The 17,664-nt window shown below is 44.6% G+C and overlaps 1 protein-coding gene across 1 annotated transcript in view; it reads right to left on the bottom strand.

The window, feature by feature from the left end:
- The window catches only part of LOC144755450 (AMP deaminase 1-like), a 2,827,830-nt gene that overhangs the window by 1,148,823 nt on the left and 1,661,343 nt on the right, over positions 1–17,664 (bottom strand). The window contains exon 8 of the mRNA XM_078644388.1: positions 5,600–5,731. Coding sequence (XP_078500514.1) covers positions 5,600–5,731 — 132 coding nt within the window. The remainder of the gene's footprint in view (positions 1–5,599; positions 5,732–17,664) is intronic.

The raw sequence follows: 17,664 nt of genomic DNA, 5'->3' as shown, positions 1-17,664 counted from the left end.
ATTGCCCCAACACAACCCTCTCATTTGTGACTTGAACATGTGCAACATCCTCAATTCGTAATTCACCCCCCTCCATGTTATCATTAGAGACATCCAAAATAAGGTCATCATCATGTCCAACATAAACCCCACAGCCCCTAGGTAACTTGCCATCACCAAGTCCACCAACGTTAGAATGCCATTGGATAACTTTGCTGCGCACTGCGCCTCACATTCCAGAAGAGAAATCCGCTCCAGATCCCCTTCCAGTGCCCTCCACCCCAGACTGAAACGCCTCCTGCTCAGCCCGTCACTGTGTCCTGTCAGACGAGGACCGACGCACTGTAGCTGTATCCTTGCCGTTGTAGCCGCTCAAGCCAGACTGCACCGTACTGATATACCCACAAACCCCCGCCGCAGCAGTGGAAACAACCGCGTATGAATCGCCACCTGGAGCAGGCTCCCGGACAAGGACACCGCAGCATGCATAGAGTCAGGCTCAACCACCTTGCTTCCCAAAGGAAAAGGAGCGTAGCTCGGTGGCAACACACCCCCATGCCCCACAAACAAGCCGACGGAGGAAACAAGTGAACCAAGGGCCCCAGGGGAACCTGCTGGGAGAGGGGGATAGCACATAAGCCCTGCCAAGTAATTGGAGAGACGTAGCGAAAACCCGTCCAGCCCCACTACACACCCGAGAAACAGGGGCACGAGGAGGGGCCATTGTACCCAGAACCATGCCGATGTGACGCTTAGAGGCTATCCATTCGTATCCCCTCACTATGTATAAAGCGATAACTCTAAGCACTAGTATATACATTAGCCCTCTGTACTCTACAATTCCTAAGTAACACGTAGAGTATACCCTTGCGTATCCCACCCCATGTATACAGAGATAACTATAAGCGCCAGCCTCCTCATTGTGCAACCCTACAGCCTGCACCCTCACAAGTTCCCTCTGTGTATCCCCCATGCAACTCATGCAAAACTTAAAGTTATATATGTATGTAGTTAGTCAGCCATTCACACGTTTCCAAAAAGCGCAAACCCCACCCGAAGGCGCCAGAGCGCTCCCCAAAAAGAACAGACTGATACATGAGGAGAACATTACACGTGAACAGATTACAAAAGCAGACGTTAAATAACATGAGGTAAAAGCGACAATTGTGAGAAAACAAAATACATGGGTAGCAAAAGCGCCAGGAGGAAAAAGTGACAAATGTGCAGGTTACAAAGGAAAACAAAGAACAAGTAGAGGTATAATACTGCAATATAAGCTAGACAACCAGGCACAAGCATAAACGTAACGTAGGCAATGGGGGCACCACTGCAAGTATCAAAGGCAAACAAAATGTGAGAGGAAGCATACTGTGCGTTACAAGGGAAAAAAGGTGTGTGCAAGGTACAAAAAGGTTCCCAAAATGAGTACAAAGAGAATACAGCAGTTGCAATCTGGCTTCCATGCAAAACGCTCCGACACCCCTGGGGAAAACCCACGCCACACAAAACCGCATCAATAAAACAGAGAGAAGAAAATAAAGGAACAGCCGAGCGAGGGCTGCTCCCAATAACCAGGTTCCTCCCCCGCCTCCCCCGGTCTCCAGAAGCTGAACGTGGAACCCCATGTCAAATTCCCCGCCCCGCACCCGAGCAGCCCCACCAAAGGACCCCCCCAGACTGCCACCAGACGCACCCCCACGGACCCCCGCCCCCAGAAGGGACAGAACGTACCTGTGCAGGAGCACCCATGAGAAGGGGGGGTCATCATCCGACGGGGGGGGGGACTCGGCAGACCCCATCCAGCTGCACAAGGGGCATGGCGGCAGCGCCATGCTCTCCGTCCCGTTGCGGTGCCAAAAAGGCCGGCGCCGCCATAGCCACGCCTCCAGCCGCAGTCCGGAAAGGGCGCCCACGCCCGATCCCCGCCGCACCAGAAACTCCAGGGAAGAGAAGGTCGACGTGTCCCGCTCCACGGTGGACGTGAATGGCCCGCCGTATCACCGCAGACTCCTCCACTGCACCACACAAAAACGAACCTCGCCGCCCGCCTCCCTAGTGCGCAATGCTCCCTTGCCCTGCGCTGGCCCTAATTCCCCCACCTGGCCCTCACTAATCAACACCCCACCTGCCGTGGCCATTGACTTGCGCAAACCTACCCGGGGAGAGACCGGCTCCCGCACGGCTCTCCCCGGGTCCCCCCTTCGAGACAATAGAATAAATGTAAATAAACCTATACATTTATGTATGTACATCTGTAAAGCGCTGTGATACCCACTTGGGTCATGTCTGCGCTATATAAAACTTTATATAAATAAATAAATAGGTGGGGGTCCAGTTAGTTCAGTGGGAGACCTGCCTTACCACCGGCCCCCAGTCCAGGCAGTGTCCAGCAGGGGAGGCAAGAGAGGTCTCACCCCCGTGCCAACCTCCAGGGGCCCCGATCATTGGAGCGTCATTCCGCTGTGTTCACCGCCCAATGCCCCTTCACATAGGAACCCGCTGAATTGTTTTCTTTAGAGTCCCAATACAAATATATTATTAAACTAAATAATGGTGTATTATAGCAATATATGTTAACACAATGTTTAAAAGCCCCTGGGGATTTTACGCATTTCCATTTTATAGTATTTTATTTTATTTTGTGTTTTAGTAAAGTTCCTGAAGTCACCCTGTGGTAGCCTCCGACAGCTTCTACCCATGTTACCTGTGGGTGTAGTAGTGGGTGCAATGCATTGCAAGAACTAGATGAGGGAGAATTAGTCTATTGTTTGGCTGTAAGAGGGAGTTCCCAACTTCCCGATGACAGCTGCAGATGAATGAGTCCCAAACAGGACCTCAAAGCCTACAATAATAAGCGCCCGCGTGACGAAGCATCGGTCACTCGTAGCCGTCCCAGGAGCACACACAGCATCCGAGTGGGGCTTCCCTGAGCAGCATGTCGATTTATTTGTCTTCATTTATATTTTTAATCGGGGTACATTTTCTCAGCAGGCCATAGAAATACAAAACTACAAACAGTATAAGTCACAAATTCTTCATTGATATATCACATTATTCTTCACACAAATTCACAGTTTTGGTTCAATATAATTAACATCAATAGAAAGTGCCAGTAAGATATTTCACTATGCAGAGCACGGTCCCCTCATTTTGATAATTCATAAGAATCCATATTTGAACATTATATTACCAGCCTAAGCAACACAATACTGCTGAAAAACTAAAATGCCAATATCTCCCATAAAGACAGATGCATTTTCGTCGCAACCGAACCTTCTCTAAAGTCCCTTCCCATTTGTGTTAATCTGGACCAACTCTCCTTTGTACATGGGGCTCCTTCCTCACCACCCTTCCTTCCTGCGCAACCAACCAACCATAAATTGGACTCATATTTTATTAAACATTCCTTTTGTTTTACTTTCTTCATTTTCCCTCCACCCTATGTGGAGGGAACTGATTCTGACTTGCACCTTTGTAATGAAAGTGCTCTGCCAGTAGCATTGAAATATAAATTAGATGTTTATGTCCCTGGATTAACATTTGTTTTTAATCAATCAATCCATCAGGGGGTTTGTATAGCGTGTCTACTCATCCGTGAGGGTCTCAACGCTTTAAGAATTTTTTTATTTGATTTGATCATTCAGTACAATAAAAACACTGACCCATAAACAGATTCAAACAGTGTAGCCATCATCTCAAACATGTCTCATACAACAACAATAATTCCATAAACGAGGGACCAGTGATAACATAGTTGCCAGTCACAATATCACAGTCAAATTAATGTAATTTATGGAGAGTGCACAACGTTTCTATTCTAGTACTGCTGCAGCAAGCGGTACATTCATTAGGGCTCCCATGAGGCCGAACATTGAGGACAGCAGTGGTTGGGCTCCCTGCACAGGTACAAGCTGCATTCACTGGTGCACAGTCAGGAGTTGGAGGCAGCGTAGAGCATGATTGGATTATTCCCAGCTAGGGATACAGCCAGATGCAAAGAGGGAGTCTGGCTGGAGATGGATCCTACATTTAGCTTTAGGATTATTACTGCTCAGTGTCTCCAAGTGTCTTTTTGAAATAATACATCATATATATCCAGGCAATATGTACCTCAGTCAGCCTCTTCTCCTGAGGCTTGCCAACTCCATTATGCCTCATTGTATTGTAATGTAATTACTTAGACTAGCCATGCAATTTACTTTCAGCCTCAGGTTAATAATAGCTGGTGGCGCTGTGCGCAGTGCTGTAATCAACTAATTGATTTTTTATTAAACTGCTGAATATGTCTTTTTGAAATAAATAGCATCATTCCACTGGCCTGCTAGCGTTCTCTCTCTGCCAGCGCTCTTGCTTGCCATTCTGTTCTCCCCACTCCTTCCGATGTCATGCCATGCTCACAGACAGGAGTTAAAATAAATGAAGGAAAAGCAGGGCAAGGCTATGACCCTCCAGCAAACTCGAAGCATTGCACTGCACATGCTGCCTCGCCTGACGCCGGTGGCATGATTACTGGGGCCTCATTGCTGGGGCCTCTGAGGCTCTGACTGAGTTCTGTCAACACGCGCCAGTAAAAACAGCATTTTCTTTTATTACTCACTACGTGGTGGCACTGCCAGGACTGTCGGACTGCCTTAATAATAGGCCTACTGCTGCGTCATGTCATGCTAACTGGTGCTGCTGTACTGGTGACTCGTGCGCAAGTGGGTGTGTGCTGAGGATGGGTGTGGTCCACCGTCCCTGGAATAAAAAAAGGTTACGCATTGCACGCTGCCCCAGACCCCCACCCTCCATAGTAGAACCAATTACAGCCCAATCTCCGGCCCGCCCATCTGCAACACTGCGAGTCTTCGAGCAAATTGATTCACAATCTTATCATTGAGATCGATTTACTATCGGGCTGATGGGCTCTCTCTCTCAACACTGCATTAAACACACTTCTTCACCGACGGACTCTCTCCGGAGACTGACTGTCAGAGTGTGAAGTGAACACTGCAGTAAGGCAAATATATTTAATTTATTCTTTGACACATGACGTATAGATTGCAGTGCAGTCCTGCCGTTGTCGACCCGGCCCTGATAAAAAGGTGCCGGTGCTAAGCACCAGAAAGCACCGGCACAAATTAAACACTGATATTTTCCCCCTACCTATTAAGACTTTATTAAAGTGGTAATAGGTAGCATGAATGTGGACGAAGCCTTGTTCCAATATGTGTTTCTTTTCTGCTTGTAGACATATTTAATGTTGTATTATTTTCATTTAACAAAATGAAACTTTAAATTATCAAAAACTGATATATTTTCCCATAAAAATATCTTTCCGCCTTTGGCTATTTTTCTATTTGTGATATTAGTGTTATTCTGTGCCTCCACTGATTTCTAAGAAAGTAACTTGCAGTACCAGTGATTGACCAAGTGTGGTTTAAAGTAAAAAAAGCGGAGATAAAGCCCTTGTTAATATGCCCCAGGGTTTGTTTGGAGTGAGCCAATGAATTCATAAAAGTTAAACCAATGAAGAAATGCATAAACTGTTATTACATTAAATTATCACAAGCAAAGTAACCTTTGTTTATCAGCCATTGCCCTCAACGAGAGAACTGCAATGCACGATCAATCATCCTACCTTCAGAACTTTAGCAAAATATTCGCCACCAATATAATTGTCCGTCTTCAGGTAGAGCTCTCTCAGTTGACTTGCACCCATCGGGTTATATTTTGAATTGAATGTGTCGAATCGGTGGAATGTTTCGTGTCCCTATAATAAATTACTTTTGAAATTAGAAGTGTTATTTTAGCTAAATTAAAACAAAACAATTAAAAAAAAATTATGAAGTGATCCACATAAATAAGAAGATTTAGAAACATGTTATAGTAACATATAATGTTGTCCATCAAAGTATACACTTTAAAAATGTGAAGGTTTTTTTGCACTTTAGACGAGACAAGAACAACATCTTTACATGTTAATGTACGTGGTTGTCGCTCTTTTTGAAATTTCCTACTGAGGGTGAGCAGTTGCCAAAAGCATTACGTCCAATGGGTTCACTTTAAACAGAAATGTATGTCATAAAACACGCCAAAGCCAAGAAGGGAAAGAATCCTGCACTCAACACTGCATTTTCTAAGAGCGTATGTTTTGTATTCCAATGTTCCCTCAATGCATTTTGGATACAAGTGGTTGTAAACCAGAAAGCTTTCCAATAGAATAATGCTGCACTTGGACAGGGCCATAGCGAGTAGATATTTATTAAGACAAAACTGAGATAGAACCTGAGCCAAACATCATGAAAGCCAAAACGTGTGCTTTACTTCGCCTTTTTGGCATTTAGCCCTAATGCTAATTATGAAAAAGGACACGCATATAAGAATATTATTAGAGTGGTAGTTTAGACCTTATTTAAATCCAGGTACCCAGCCACCAAACTGAAGATCCAGACACCACTGGCGCTGCAGCAGCTGGCCAGCCCATTTTAGTACTCACTGTCAAACAGATCGAGAGTGTTCTTCAGAACAATTTCTGCCAATGCAACCATAACACTAGCAGTTAAACTGTGTAACGTCACTAATGTGCAGAAACTTTTTTTCCCCAATGTGTTATGTTCTGTCATATTGATTTGTATAGCTCACTAATCACTGAAGAGGGTATCCAGGGGCTATGGCAGGTGTGTAGGTTTGTGGCCCCCATACTGCTTATACGAAAAGCCATGTCTTCAGCTTCTTGCGAAACTTAAATAGTGGGTGACATTGCTGCTTTGTTTCTTGCCCAAGACCGCAATGTCTTTGTTTTTATTTTATTTTATTTAATAACTTGCAAAGCGCACTGCCACCTAGCAAGTATCCTGGCATTGTATTACTCATCAATGGGACTGGGGGTAATGTAATGTAACTTGGACTTATTTATTATTATTATTAAATGGAATTTATAGAGCGCACTGACACCATGAGTTTCCTGGCGCTATGGGACATCGAATTCCGGGACTGAGGTAAAGTGCAGGGTTAGCTGAGTGAGGGAAAGAGGAAAGTTTTAAGCAACTTCCTAAAATGAAGGAGGGAGCAGCTTGATTTGATATTCAAGGGAAGGGAGTTCCACAATTTCGGAGCCAAGGAGGCAAATCTTCGTCCACCAAATTTGTTAGTTCTAGTTTTGGGTGTGGTGAGTGATTTTTGATAGGTGGAGCGAAGATTGCGATTTGGACAATAAGGAGTGATGAGGGAACTCAGGAAGGCAGGGCTAGGGCAGTTAAGGGCCTTGTATGTGAGGCAGCCCAACTTGAAAGCTACCCTTTGTTCCATTGGTAACCAATGAAGTTTGTGCATTTTGGGGATTTAAAAATGATCCGGGCTGCCTGATTTTGGACCACTTGAAGGCGGTGAAGGAGGGTTTTTTGGGAGTCCGTGATAGATGCAGTTGGAAAAGTCCAAACGGGAGAGCACAAGGGAAATGATAACCTGGGTCAGAGCAGGTGTGGGAAGTAGGTGGCTGACCTTCCGGATCTTTCTGAGCTGGAAGGAGCAGGATGAGATTACGGAGCTGATGTGAGGTCGGAGGGAGAGTTCAGCGTCAATAATTACGCCGAGACTTTTTACAGAGGTGGAAGGGGTCGGTGGGGGGCCCAGTTCAGGAGGCCAGAACTGGGTATCCCAAGAAGAGAGGCTGGAGCCCGGGAGAAGGAGCTCGGTTTTCCCGCGTTCAGATTATGTAGCGCAAAACTGTCACCCTACGGGTATCCTGGCGATACGACTTACCCTGTTGTCAGTGTGCATAAAGCTAACATATTCGCGGGTATAGCAATGCTCGTTTTACTAATCCCTAGGGAAGAGCCATGTCTTTAAGCTTTTCCTAAATGGGAGCTGGGATTTAATTTTTCTGACGTTCAGGGGAAGATCATTCCAGAGTCGTGAGACTGCTACACTGAATGCTCATCCACCGGTCTTAGTCTTCTTGCATCTAGTGGTGGTTACCAGATTTGCGTTTGATGAGCGGAGATTTGTCCCAGGAGTGTACCAGGTAAATTTCTCCTGTATGGGCATTGGGCCCAGGCCATGTACTGCTCTAAACACAATACAGAATTGAATTCTCTCATTGATGGGTAACCAGTGAAGATCCTTTAAGGCTACAGTTGTTGAGGACCTCCGCTGCCTATTTAAAGCCAATTTGGCTGCTATGGACTGAATCTTCTGTAACTTCAGTAGCACTAATTGCGGTGCTCCCAAATACAGAGAGTTACAGTAATCCAACCTGCTCAATAATATACTCCTCACTACTAGAGATCTAGTAGCAACAGGCAGTAGTGGAAGGATCTGATGTAGTGCTTTTATCAAGGAGAAACAGGTACCAACTGTTTTGTTGACCTGTGACTCCAGTTGAAGATTATCAACAAATTAAAACCCCCAGGTTACGCACTGTTCTAGCTGGAATCGGTGATTTATCCACAGGAGTGGGTCTGACCTCAGAGGGAAAAGGCCGCGCAATTTTGGCCGTGGAGCAGTATACTATCTCTGTTTTATCTCCATTAAATTGTAAGGAGTTTTTCATGAGCCAATTGGAGGTATTGTGCATGCACTCCTGGAATTTATCTAGGGATACTGCTTGCTTTCCTTCCAGAGAGAACACCAATTATGTGCCATCTGCATAATCGACTAAATTGATGCCAAAGGACTTATTAATTGGGATCAGAGGGCGCAAATAAATATTAAATAAGATTGGGCTTATTGCTGAGCCCTGTTGCACTCTGTGTCGCACAGGGGTCTTTGGGGACTTGAATGGTGGGATATATACCGCCTGCTGCCTGCCTGTCAGATATGGTTGCAGCCACTTCAGTGCCCGTCCTTTCACTCCGATTTCCTCTAGTCTCTTTAGCAGGATACTTTGGTTCACCGTATCGAATGCAGCGGACATATCCAGTAGCACTAATATGGATGGATTGCCATTTCCGGCTCGCGTTCTCAGGTTATCAAGTACCGTCACTAGGGCTGTTTCCATTCCATGCCCTAGACGAAAATCAAATTGGGCTATGCTAACTGCCCGCTCCAGAATTTTTACTTGGTACGGCAGAAGGGAAATTTGTCAAAAGCTTGATGGACATTTATGATCATGTGATGGTTTCTTGAGCAGCCTGCCTGCTTCCAGACTTCTGGAACAGTTCCCTTTCCTAATGATTGGCAGCAAATCTGCCGCAACCAGGGGAAGAGTTCTAGCTGAAACTCTTTCCAAATCCTCTGCGGGAGAAGATCCAAAGGAAAACCTGAAGATATACTTTGTGCTAAGTTATTAAATATATCCTCAGTGGGAATTTGAAAGCACTCTAGAGCAGGTTGTTGAAGGCTGTTGGGTGGCTGTGCCTGTTGCTCTACTATTGGTATCATAAGTGGTTCCTTTTCCTCATCCAGGCTGCTATTGATGTTGGAGTTTAAGCCACCAACAATCTTATTAATCTTTTCATCAAAATAGACAGCAATATCATCGTAGAGTTTTTGTGTAGCATTAACCTTATTACCCAGACATACTGGATTAGATAGGTTCTTTATATTGTTAAAGAGCATTTTCGTACTATTAGGTGTCTGCAAGATGGTTTTGGCATAGTACTCTGCTTTGGACCAAGAGATAGCTTCCTTGTATGAGGCCTGCAGCAGTTTCAGTTTTTTTTAATCTACTTCCTCATATGACTTTCTCCATTTCCTTTCGGCCTGTTTGAGTTGTTTATGTATCAGTTTTAGCTCTTCACTATACCGGGGAGCAGAGCTTTTTTTTCTATTTTTCAGCCTTTGCACTGGAGAATTCTGATCTAGGGTATGGTAGGGGGTGCTATACAGTATACCAGTGTTCTGCATTTATAGGACTAGGTTCCGAGTCTTCAACTGCACTCTATTTTTTGGGAAAAAAACATGCTTTAAACCCCTTCCTGAATTGAGTTAAATCAGAAGAAAAGCTCAGGGCGGCTGAGAGTTCGTGCCATAATCGAACTGCTTCAATCATGAATGCTCGTTCCTCTAGTCTGTTTTTTCTAAATCTGGTCACACAGGCCATTTTGGCTGAAGACCAGCGTAAGTTTCAATTAGGGATATGCATTATGGAAGTTTCTGTAGGGGAATTTGCCCAGTACCATGCAGGGCTTTAAAAACAATGAGATTGGAAAATTGCTTTTAGGTTTTAATTGGAGCCAATTTAGTTTTTTCTAATTCTGAGATGCAGAGAACCTTCTCAGCCTATTTAAGGCCAGTTTGGCTGCCACTATTTGGACTCTCTGAAATCACTTAATTATGTACTTCAGGGCTCCTAGCAGAAAGGCACTGCAATAATCCAACCTACTCAGAATCACACTGCGTACTACTAGTGCTCTAGATGAAATGAGAAGCAAAGGAAGGATCTTACGTAGTGCTCTGATTAGGGAAAAGCAGATTCCAGCCGTCTTGATGAGTTTCTAAGCTGAGCTTCCTATCAAATGTTACACCCAAAATTCAGACTATCTTTGAGGTTACCAGAGTCTTGTCCAAAGACACGGGCGAGAAGTTGGGTGGAAGACGGGTTGGGACTTTGGATGGCAGGCAGCATAACATCTTTGTTTTGTGTCTGTTGAATTGCAATGTGTTGGAATTGAGCTAAACCATAATCCTTTGCATGCACTTGTAGAACACGTCCAATGGAAGTGATAGATCTCCTTCCAAGGACAGGATCAGGTGTGTATCAGCGGCATAGTTAACCAAATTAACTGGGTACGATTTAAAGAGTGACAACATTGGACTCATGAAGATGCTAAAAAGTATGGGACCACTTGAAAACCCTTGTAGGACACCATGTTTGATGTCCCTATATTCAGAACAGAAAGGAGGGAGAGTTACAGCCTGCTGTTTATCGGACAGGTAAGAATGCAGCCACTTTGCCACCATATCCCTGATTCCAATTGAGGAAAGCCTGCTCAGGAGGAGGCCACGGTTGACTGTATCAAAAGCGGCAGACAGATCCAACAAGATCAGCACCACTGAGTGACCCTCGTCTTCTCGCATTCTTAGATCATCCATGACTGTGAGCAGAGCACTTTCAGTTCCGTGACCTGAATGGAACACAAATAGCTTGTCCTCCAAATTTTGATTAGTGTCTAGAAAGTAGGCCTAGGCAGTGAACTTCTGCACTTAGCACTCCGCGGAGCTTGGGGGGGTGCAGAAAACTCCGCTTCGCAATGTGCAGCAAAGTTTTTCCCCGCTCGCGAACTGTAAGTTCGCGAATACGAGCTGCATCTCGGGTAGAATTTCTACCAAAGCATCAGAAACACCAGCACAAACTGCAGTTCGCACTGCACTCCACCACTCGAGGAACTTTGCAGAGTTTTTTTGTAACTTTACGGAGTTTTACCCAAGTTTGAGCCATTGGCATTGTAAATGACAATGCCTTTTATTTATGTTTTGGTTTTTAAAACAGAAATCAAAGGCATTGTCATTTACAATGCTAATAGCTTATACTCTCGCAAATGCAAGACCTATTGCATTACCTAACAACCTCGACCTCGGGCCTGGGGATCTGGGTTCGAGTCTCGGTAACGACGCCAAAACCTCCTGTGATTCTGGGCAAATCACTTAATCTCCCCGTGCCTAAAATGAATGCGTGTCTGTCCTCATGTAACGTAACTGGTGCTATGTAAAGCGCTCTGATACCTGATTCGGTTCGGGTCTAGTTCGCGCTATATAAAACTCTGCAAAAAAAAAAAGATGACTTCGTCATTTTTTTCGCCAAGTCCCTTGAAGGCTTTCGATGAGTTGTTCAAATGCTAAAATAGATGGGCCAGGTTGTTGTGAGCGTTGCATGAACTATTTACTACAACAGTGCACATGTGGTATCGTGTTTCAGCAAGGCCTAGTTATGCCGTTAACAACTCTTAAACCCTTAGATTAGAAATTGGCACGGAAACTGGAATAGAAAAAACAAGTTTATTAAGCTCTCATGAGGTAGAACTACATTCAGACAATACCCTTCGGCAATGCATGAAGTAGCACCCCGAACGGAAGGCACATGGTCCTTTTATACTCGAACAGAGGCTCAGAAAGTAGGCGGCACAGACACAAGATGAATTTATGTACATATAAGGGCGTTTTGAGTGCACATTCAACAAGTGGGAGGGGCTAACGGTTTGACCAGTTTGGGGTAAACACATCTCGACAGTGATTTATCAGAAACAGATGTGGCTCAACAGAGCATGCGCGTATTTGATAGAAAGCTAAATATAGCTTGTTACTAGGCAGAATATATAAGCAGCTAGCAGAGAGGTAGGACAAAGCACATGGTAAGCACGAGGTAATGTAAGGCATACAAAATGGCTGACAGTAATACAAAATGGCTTCCGAAAACGGACAATATAGCATTGAAAAACAGATTGGCTTCAGCAAATGCTAACCTAATCGTTGCCAATTTACAACACACGACCCTTTTAGCATTTAGCTGAAGACAGTCCTTCATTCAGTGTAATTAGGGTATGCATCGTATACGTCTATTAGCATTATTTCGGCTATCTCTTTACTTAACATTTGTTGAGCTTTTGTCTCAGCAATATTTCTCTTGAAAGGAATACAAGCAGAAATACAAATAGAACAAAGCATAGGACCACATTGTAAACATATACAAAAAATAAATAGTATTGTAACTATTACAAATAGAATAGTCAATAATTTCCAACCCCAAGTGGTAAATATTGTCCATATCCAACCCGAAAATGTCCATGTACCAGTTTCTGAATAAATTTCTGCAGCAATTTTATGCAGTTTAGAAATTGTACTATACACTGAGGGCGAATGGTCTGGGATATATATACAGCAACTACTTCCGATGATGCGACATGCACCACCTCGATCAGCTAACATTACATCTAAACCATTCTATTTTGAAGCGCTACAATTCTTGCAATTTGGAGCTCCTCCGTAATATTCCCAAGTGCCATAGCTGTCTGGTTAGCAACAGCTTCTACAACACGAGTTAATCTTCTTATCTTTCTACTGTTTAATGCAGCACCCACAAAGAAAAACAGGCCCAAATTGAAATCGACATATTGTTGTAAGGTAGTATCAGTTTGATCCACTTCGTCTATACTTATTGTTCTCTTAACCCTATTTACAGAAAGGTCATTAAACAGTACAAAATTCTTATGATATAATTCAGGTGCCAAAAATTCAGGGGGCAACAGAAAAGATATATAACACACTCCTGACTTGCCCTCTGAAAGCTGATAATATCCTTTATTCCCACATATAAAATAAGTATTATGAGAAGCTGTAAAAGTGCTATTATTTCTCCCATCAATAGTCAGAATAACAGTGCATTCAATTTTTCCTACTGGAACTGTCCCCACAATACCAATACATAAATCTGCTTTTGCTTTAGTAACAGAAATCACAAAAAGTCCATCCGTATTTATTGTTTTTGTTTTGGTGAAAACATACGGTGTTGAAGCATTATCTGGTTGATATTCTTCCCACTCCCATTTAGTTCCTTTTGCTTGAGGGTAACCATCTTTATCTTGGTAACAAACTTTATTAAGACAAAAGTTAATCCCGCCTACTGAAGGTTTTCTGGAGGCAAACAAAAGCGCGTACCAAGCTTGACAAGAACCATTGTGAGAGAAGGGAAGAGGAATGAAAGGTGTTCCTCCTTTTTTCTGGTGGGCAGGTAACACACCCAACAATTGGTGATGTTCATAGCATTATGCGTATGATGAAACATCTGGATAAAAGTGTTATTCAAATAAGATTGTCGATGTTTTTGCTCATGGTAGGGAAGAGTAAAATGAAAATGCTCAAGCGGGACAGGAGTAGTGGCAAGCAAATATTTTCAAACAGGGGCCACCTTGTCCATAAACCAAGCAGTCATCGCTATAACCACCATAGCAACAACAAATCCTACTACACAAATGAGCCTCTTATTGCTCATTTCGGCAACAATGCAAATTAACTTTCTACAAAATTTGTTGAAACAATCGTTGGAGCTCTTAGCCCTAAGGCAGCCATTGATTTCTTCACCGAAGGTCAAGACGGGAGTCACTACACTAGGCTGATCCCCCCCTTGCCATTCCGTTTCACTAACCCGGGGCGGTAGCTCAACCAGTCTTCTTTGGCAAAACAGATTCTTTCCTATGTCTCAATTGATATCTCGATGTTCCAGGAATTGTGTGGTCCGGGAAGACCTCCTCAGATTCGTCAGGTGAGATGGGTGGGTTTTTCTCCGTATCCAGGATTTCTCGATGGTCAGTCAGTACAGCAGGCTCCACCAAGGCAGGCGACACCTTTCGACAGTGGGTACCATGTATCCACCTTTTCCGGTTCGTCACTCAAACTGCTGTCCTTGTAGCCAGGAGCACTTGTTCTGGACTTCGCCACCTCGGCTCTAGACTGTTCGACCTCTCAAAGGATCGGACCATCACCTGGTCTCCGGGTCGTAGATCATGAGCCTCACCCGTAGATCTGTCAGGAAGAGCTTCTCGAACCTGTTGATGAATAGAAAGTATATTATCTGTTAATTGTGCCAAATAGTCATTCATCAATATACAGGGCACATCATGTATGGGACGTGGCTTAGGAACTCTCCAAATATTCATTGGCCTTCCAAATACCACCTCATAAGGTGTAAGGCCAGATCGTGAGTGTGGCACCGATCTTATGGATAGCAATGCCAGAGGTAGGGCATCCGGCCACTTTAAAGACGTGGAAGCCACAATTTTCGCTAATTTGAGCTTCAGAGTAGCATTGTACTTTTCCACCAATCCTGCTAATTGTGGATGAAAAACTGCATGGAATTTCTGTTTGATTCCTAATCCTTTCAGGACATGCTCAACAAATTGCCCAATAAAATGGGGTCCGTTGTCGCTCCACAAAAGTTTACAAACACCATATCTAGGAAAATACTCCTTTAGAAGCACCTTAGCTGTAGCCAGCGCTGTATTATCCTTCGTAGGGTTTGCCTCTATCCATTTACTAAAGGCACAAACCACCACTAGAACATACTTTAGATTGCTGCATAGTTCAGGTTGGATATAATCCATCTGCAAAACTTCAAATGGTGCAGTCGGTGTATCAAACCCTCCTGTAGGAGTTCGTGTCCCTTTACCAGGATTATACTGCAAGCAAAATCAACAGGAATGTACTACTCCCTTAGCTGTGCTGGCAATCTCAGGATGCTCCCAAACTTGCGTAAGCAATTTCGTTATTGCTAGAGCTCCAACATGTGCCAGCCCATGTGCCATTTGGACCATAGGTTGTAAATAGGCCGCAGGTAATTTCCACTCATCCATGTCCCTGCTATGCCAGCAACCTTCATCGTCCAATACTCCTTCTTTGGACCATTGCTCAAGTTCTGCTTCCGAGGCAGATTTCTGTACATCTAGTACTTCCTCTTTAGCATCATGCCATCGCTCAGCTTGAAATTTCACTACATACATAGGGGTGGCATTTTGTCGCATCGCAGTCTCATGAGCTACGTGAACAGCAAAAGCATTACCATTTTATCAGTCACCTTCTTGTGTGCGCTACACTTTACAATCACTATCTTTTTTTGGATATGTCAGTGCAGTTAAAAGGTTGTGTACAAATTCTCCATGCATTATTTGTATCCTGTGTGATGTTAGAAAACCTCTTTCCTTTAAGTATGGGTGTAAAATCCGTTCCGCTAGCGGAATTTGCGGATGTTTGGCAATTTCGCTGTCCACGAATCCCGCGAATTTGCCCAAAGATCCGTAATTGGCAAGCTGGAGGATTTTTTTGCTTGGTTGCGCTTGAAAATAACAATATCGCGCGCGTGGCGTTGACTTACCGTGATTCTGAGTTCACCGAGTTATCCCGGTTTGCATGTGCTGCGCCATTTTGGATCTTGCTGCGTGATCGTGCGAGAGTTTCTCGACCGCGAGTACGTCATCGCGGCCCGCCATATTGCACAGCAAGAGTTTGACAACGTGAGTACATCATAAGGGCCCGCGATCACGGAGGGCGGGAGTAAACAATTGCGAACACGTAGATGCAGCACGCAGCTGACTTCCGGCGGAAGATTTGAACAGCTCGCTTTCCCGAACTTGCAAAAATTGCAATTCTGCACAAGAAATCCACCGCAGGCAGCATAAACCTTCTGAAAATGATGATTTTGATCAAAATAATCAGATTGACATGTGGCTGCACGTTTTGGTGCAAGGAGTCCATTTTTGGGGGGGTGGGAGGGAGGAAGTGTCCCAGAGTCTCCAACTTCCTGTTCCTGTCCAGCAGGCTCCTCCCAGTGCTTTGTCCATGTCCTGGTCACTTTTCATTTGGATCTGGAGCTTTTTGTGGCTGCTGCTGGATATTTGTATTTGAGGACTTTTTGGACTTTGGAGTTTGGATCACTTTTGGATTTGAGATTTTACAAGTAAGTTGGTGTTGTTTGTTTGGGGCATTGCAGTTGCTGCAACTACAATTTTAAAACATTTTCACGACTTTAAAAAAAATATATTGTGGATAGCCACAGTATCCAGTAGGCCCAGGGTTAGTCATGGGTGCATGATACAACTGTTTCCGTGAGTTTTGTTGAACTTAAATCACATTTATGTCATGGTATTTTAGCTCACTGTTATATGTGGAATTTAAAAAAAAAAATTGGGGTGCCTGTAAAGCCACACTAGCCAGTGGGCCCAGGGGTAGTGAGTGGTGCATGGACGAAGTCTTTCTGTGGGGTGTCTTGAATTTAAACATCATTGAGGACATGGATGGCATTGGATTGTGGTAATTTTTGTGTTTTTTTCGACTTTTTGGGGTGTTGTTGGGGCCTGGCCATGTGGGTGGGAGCCATTTTGAGGCCTGGTCCAGGCAGGGCCTGGTCATGTGGGTGGGGGTCAAGGGGCCATTTTGAAGCCAGGCAGTGTGCTCAGGCCTGCACCCAGTTTGCCTTACTTTCATCCATTATGCCCAGGGGTAGTGAGTGGTGCATGGACCAAGTCTTTCTGTGGGGTGTCTTAAATTTAAACATCATTGAGGGCATGGATGGTATTGGATTGTGATGTTTTTTGTGTGTTTTTTTGACTTTTTGGGGTGTTGTTGGGGTGTTGTTGGGGCCTGGCCATGTGGGTGGGGGGCATTTTGAGGTCTGGTCCAGGCAGGGCCTGGCCATGTGGTGGGGGTCTAGGCTCAAGGGGCCATTTTGAAGCCAGGCAGTGTGCTCAGGCAGGCACCCAGTTTGCCTTGCATTCATCTATTATGCACAGGGGTACTCAGTGGTGCATGGGCCAAGTCTTTCAGTGGGGTTTCTTGAATTTAAACATCATTGAGGGCATGGATGACATTGGATTGGTTTGATTTCTATGTGGTTTTTTTACTTTTTGGGGTGTTGTTGGGGCCTGGCCATGTGGGTGGGAGCCATTTTGAGGCCTGGTACAGGCAGGGCCTGGCCATGTGGTGGGGGTCAAGGCTCAAGGGGCCATTCATTTTGAAGCCAGGCAGTGTGCTCAGGCCTGCACCCAGTTTGCCTTGCTTTCATCCATTATGCCCCGGGGTACTCAGTGGTGCATGGACCAAGACTTTCTCTGGGGTGTCTTGAATTTTAACATCATTGAGGGCATTGATGGCACTGGATTGGGGTGATTTGTGTGTGTTTTTTTTACTTTTTGGGGTGTTGTTGGGGCCTGGCCATGTGGGTGGGGGCCATATTGAGGTCTGGTACAGACAGGGCCTGGCCATGTGTTGGGGGTCAAG

The sequence above is a fragment of the Lissotriton helveticus genome, chromosome 5_1, assembly GCF_964261635.1.
Source record: "Lissotriton helveticus chromosome 5_1, aLisHel1.1, whole genome shotgun sequence".
Taxonomy (NCBI): Eukaryota; Metazoa; Chordata; class Amphibia; order Caudata; family Salamandridae; genus Lissotriton; species Lissotriton helveticus.
This window is presented reverse-complemented; position numbering and strand designations above follow the sequence as displayed.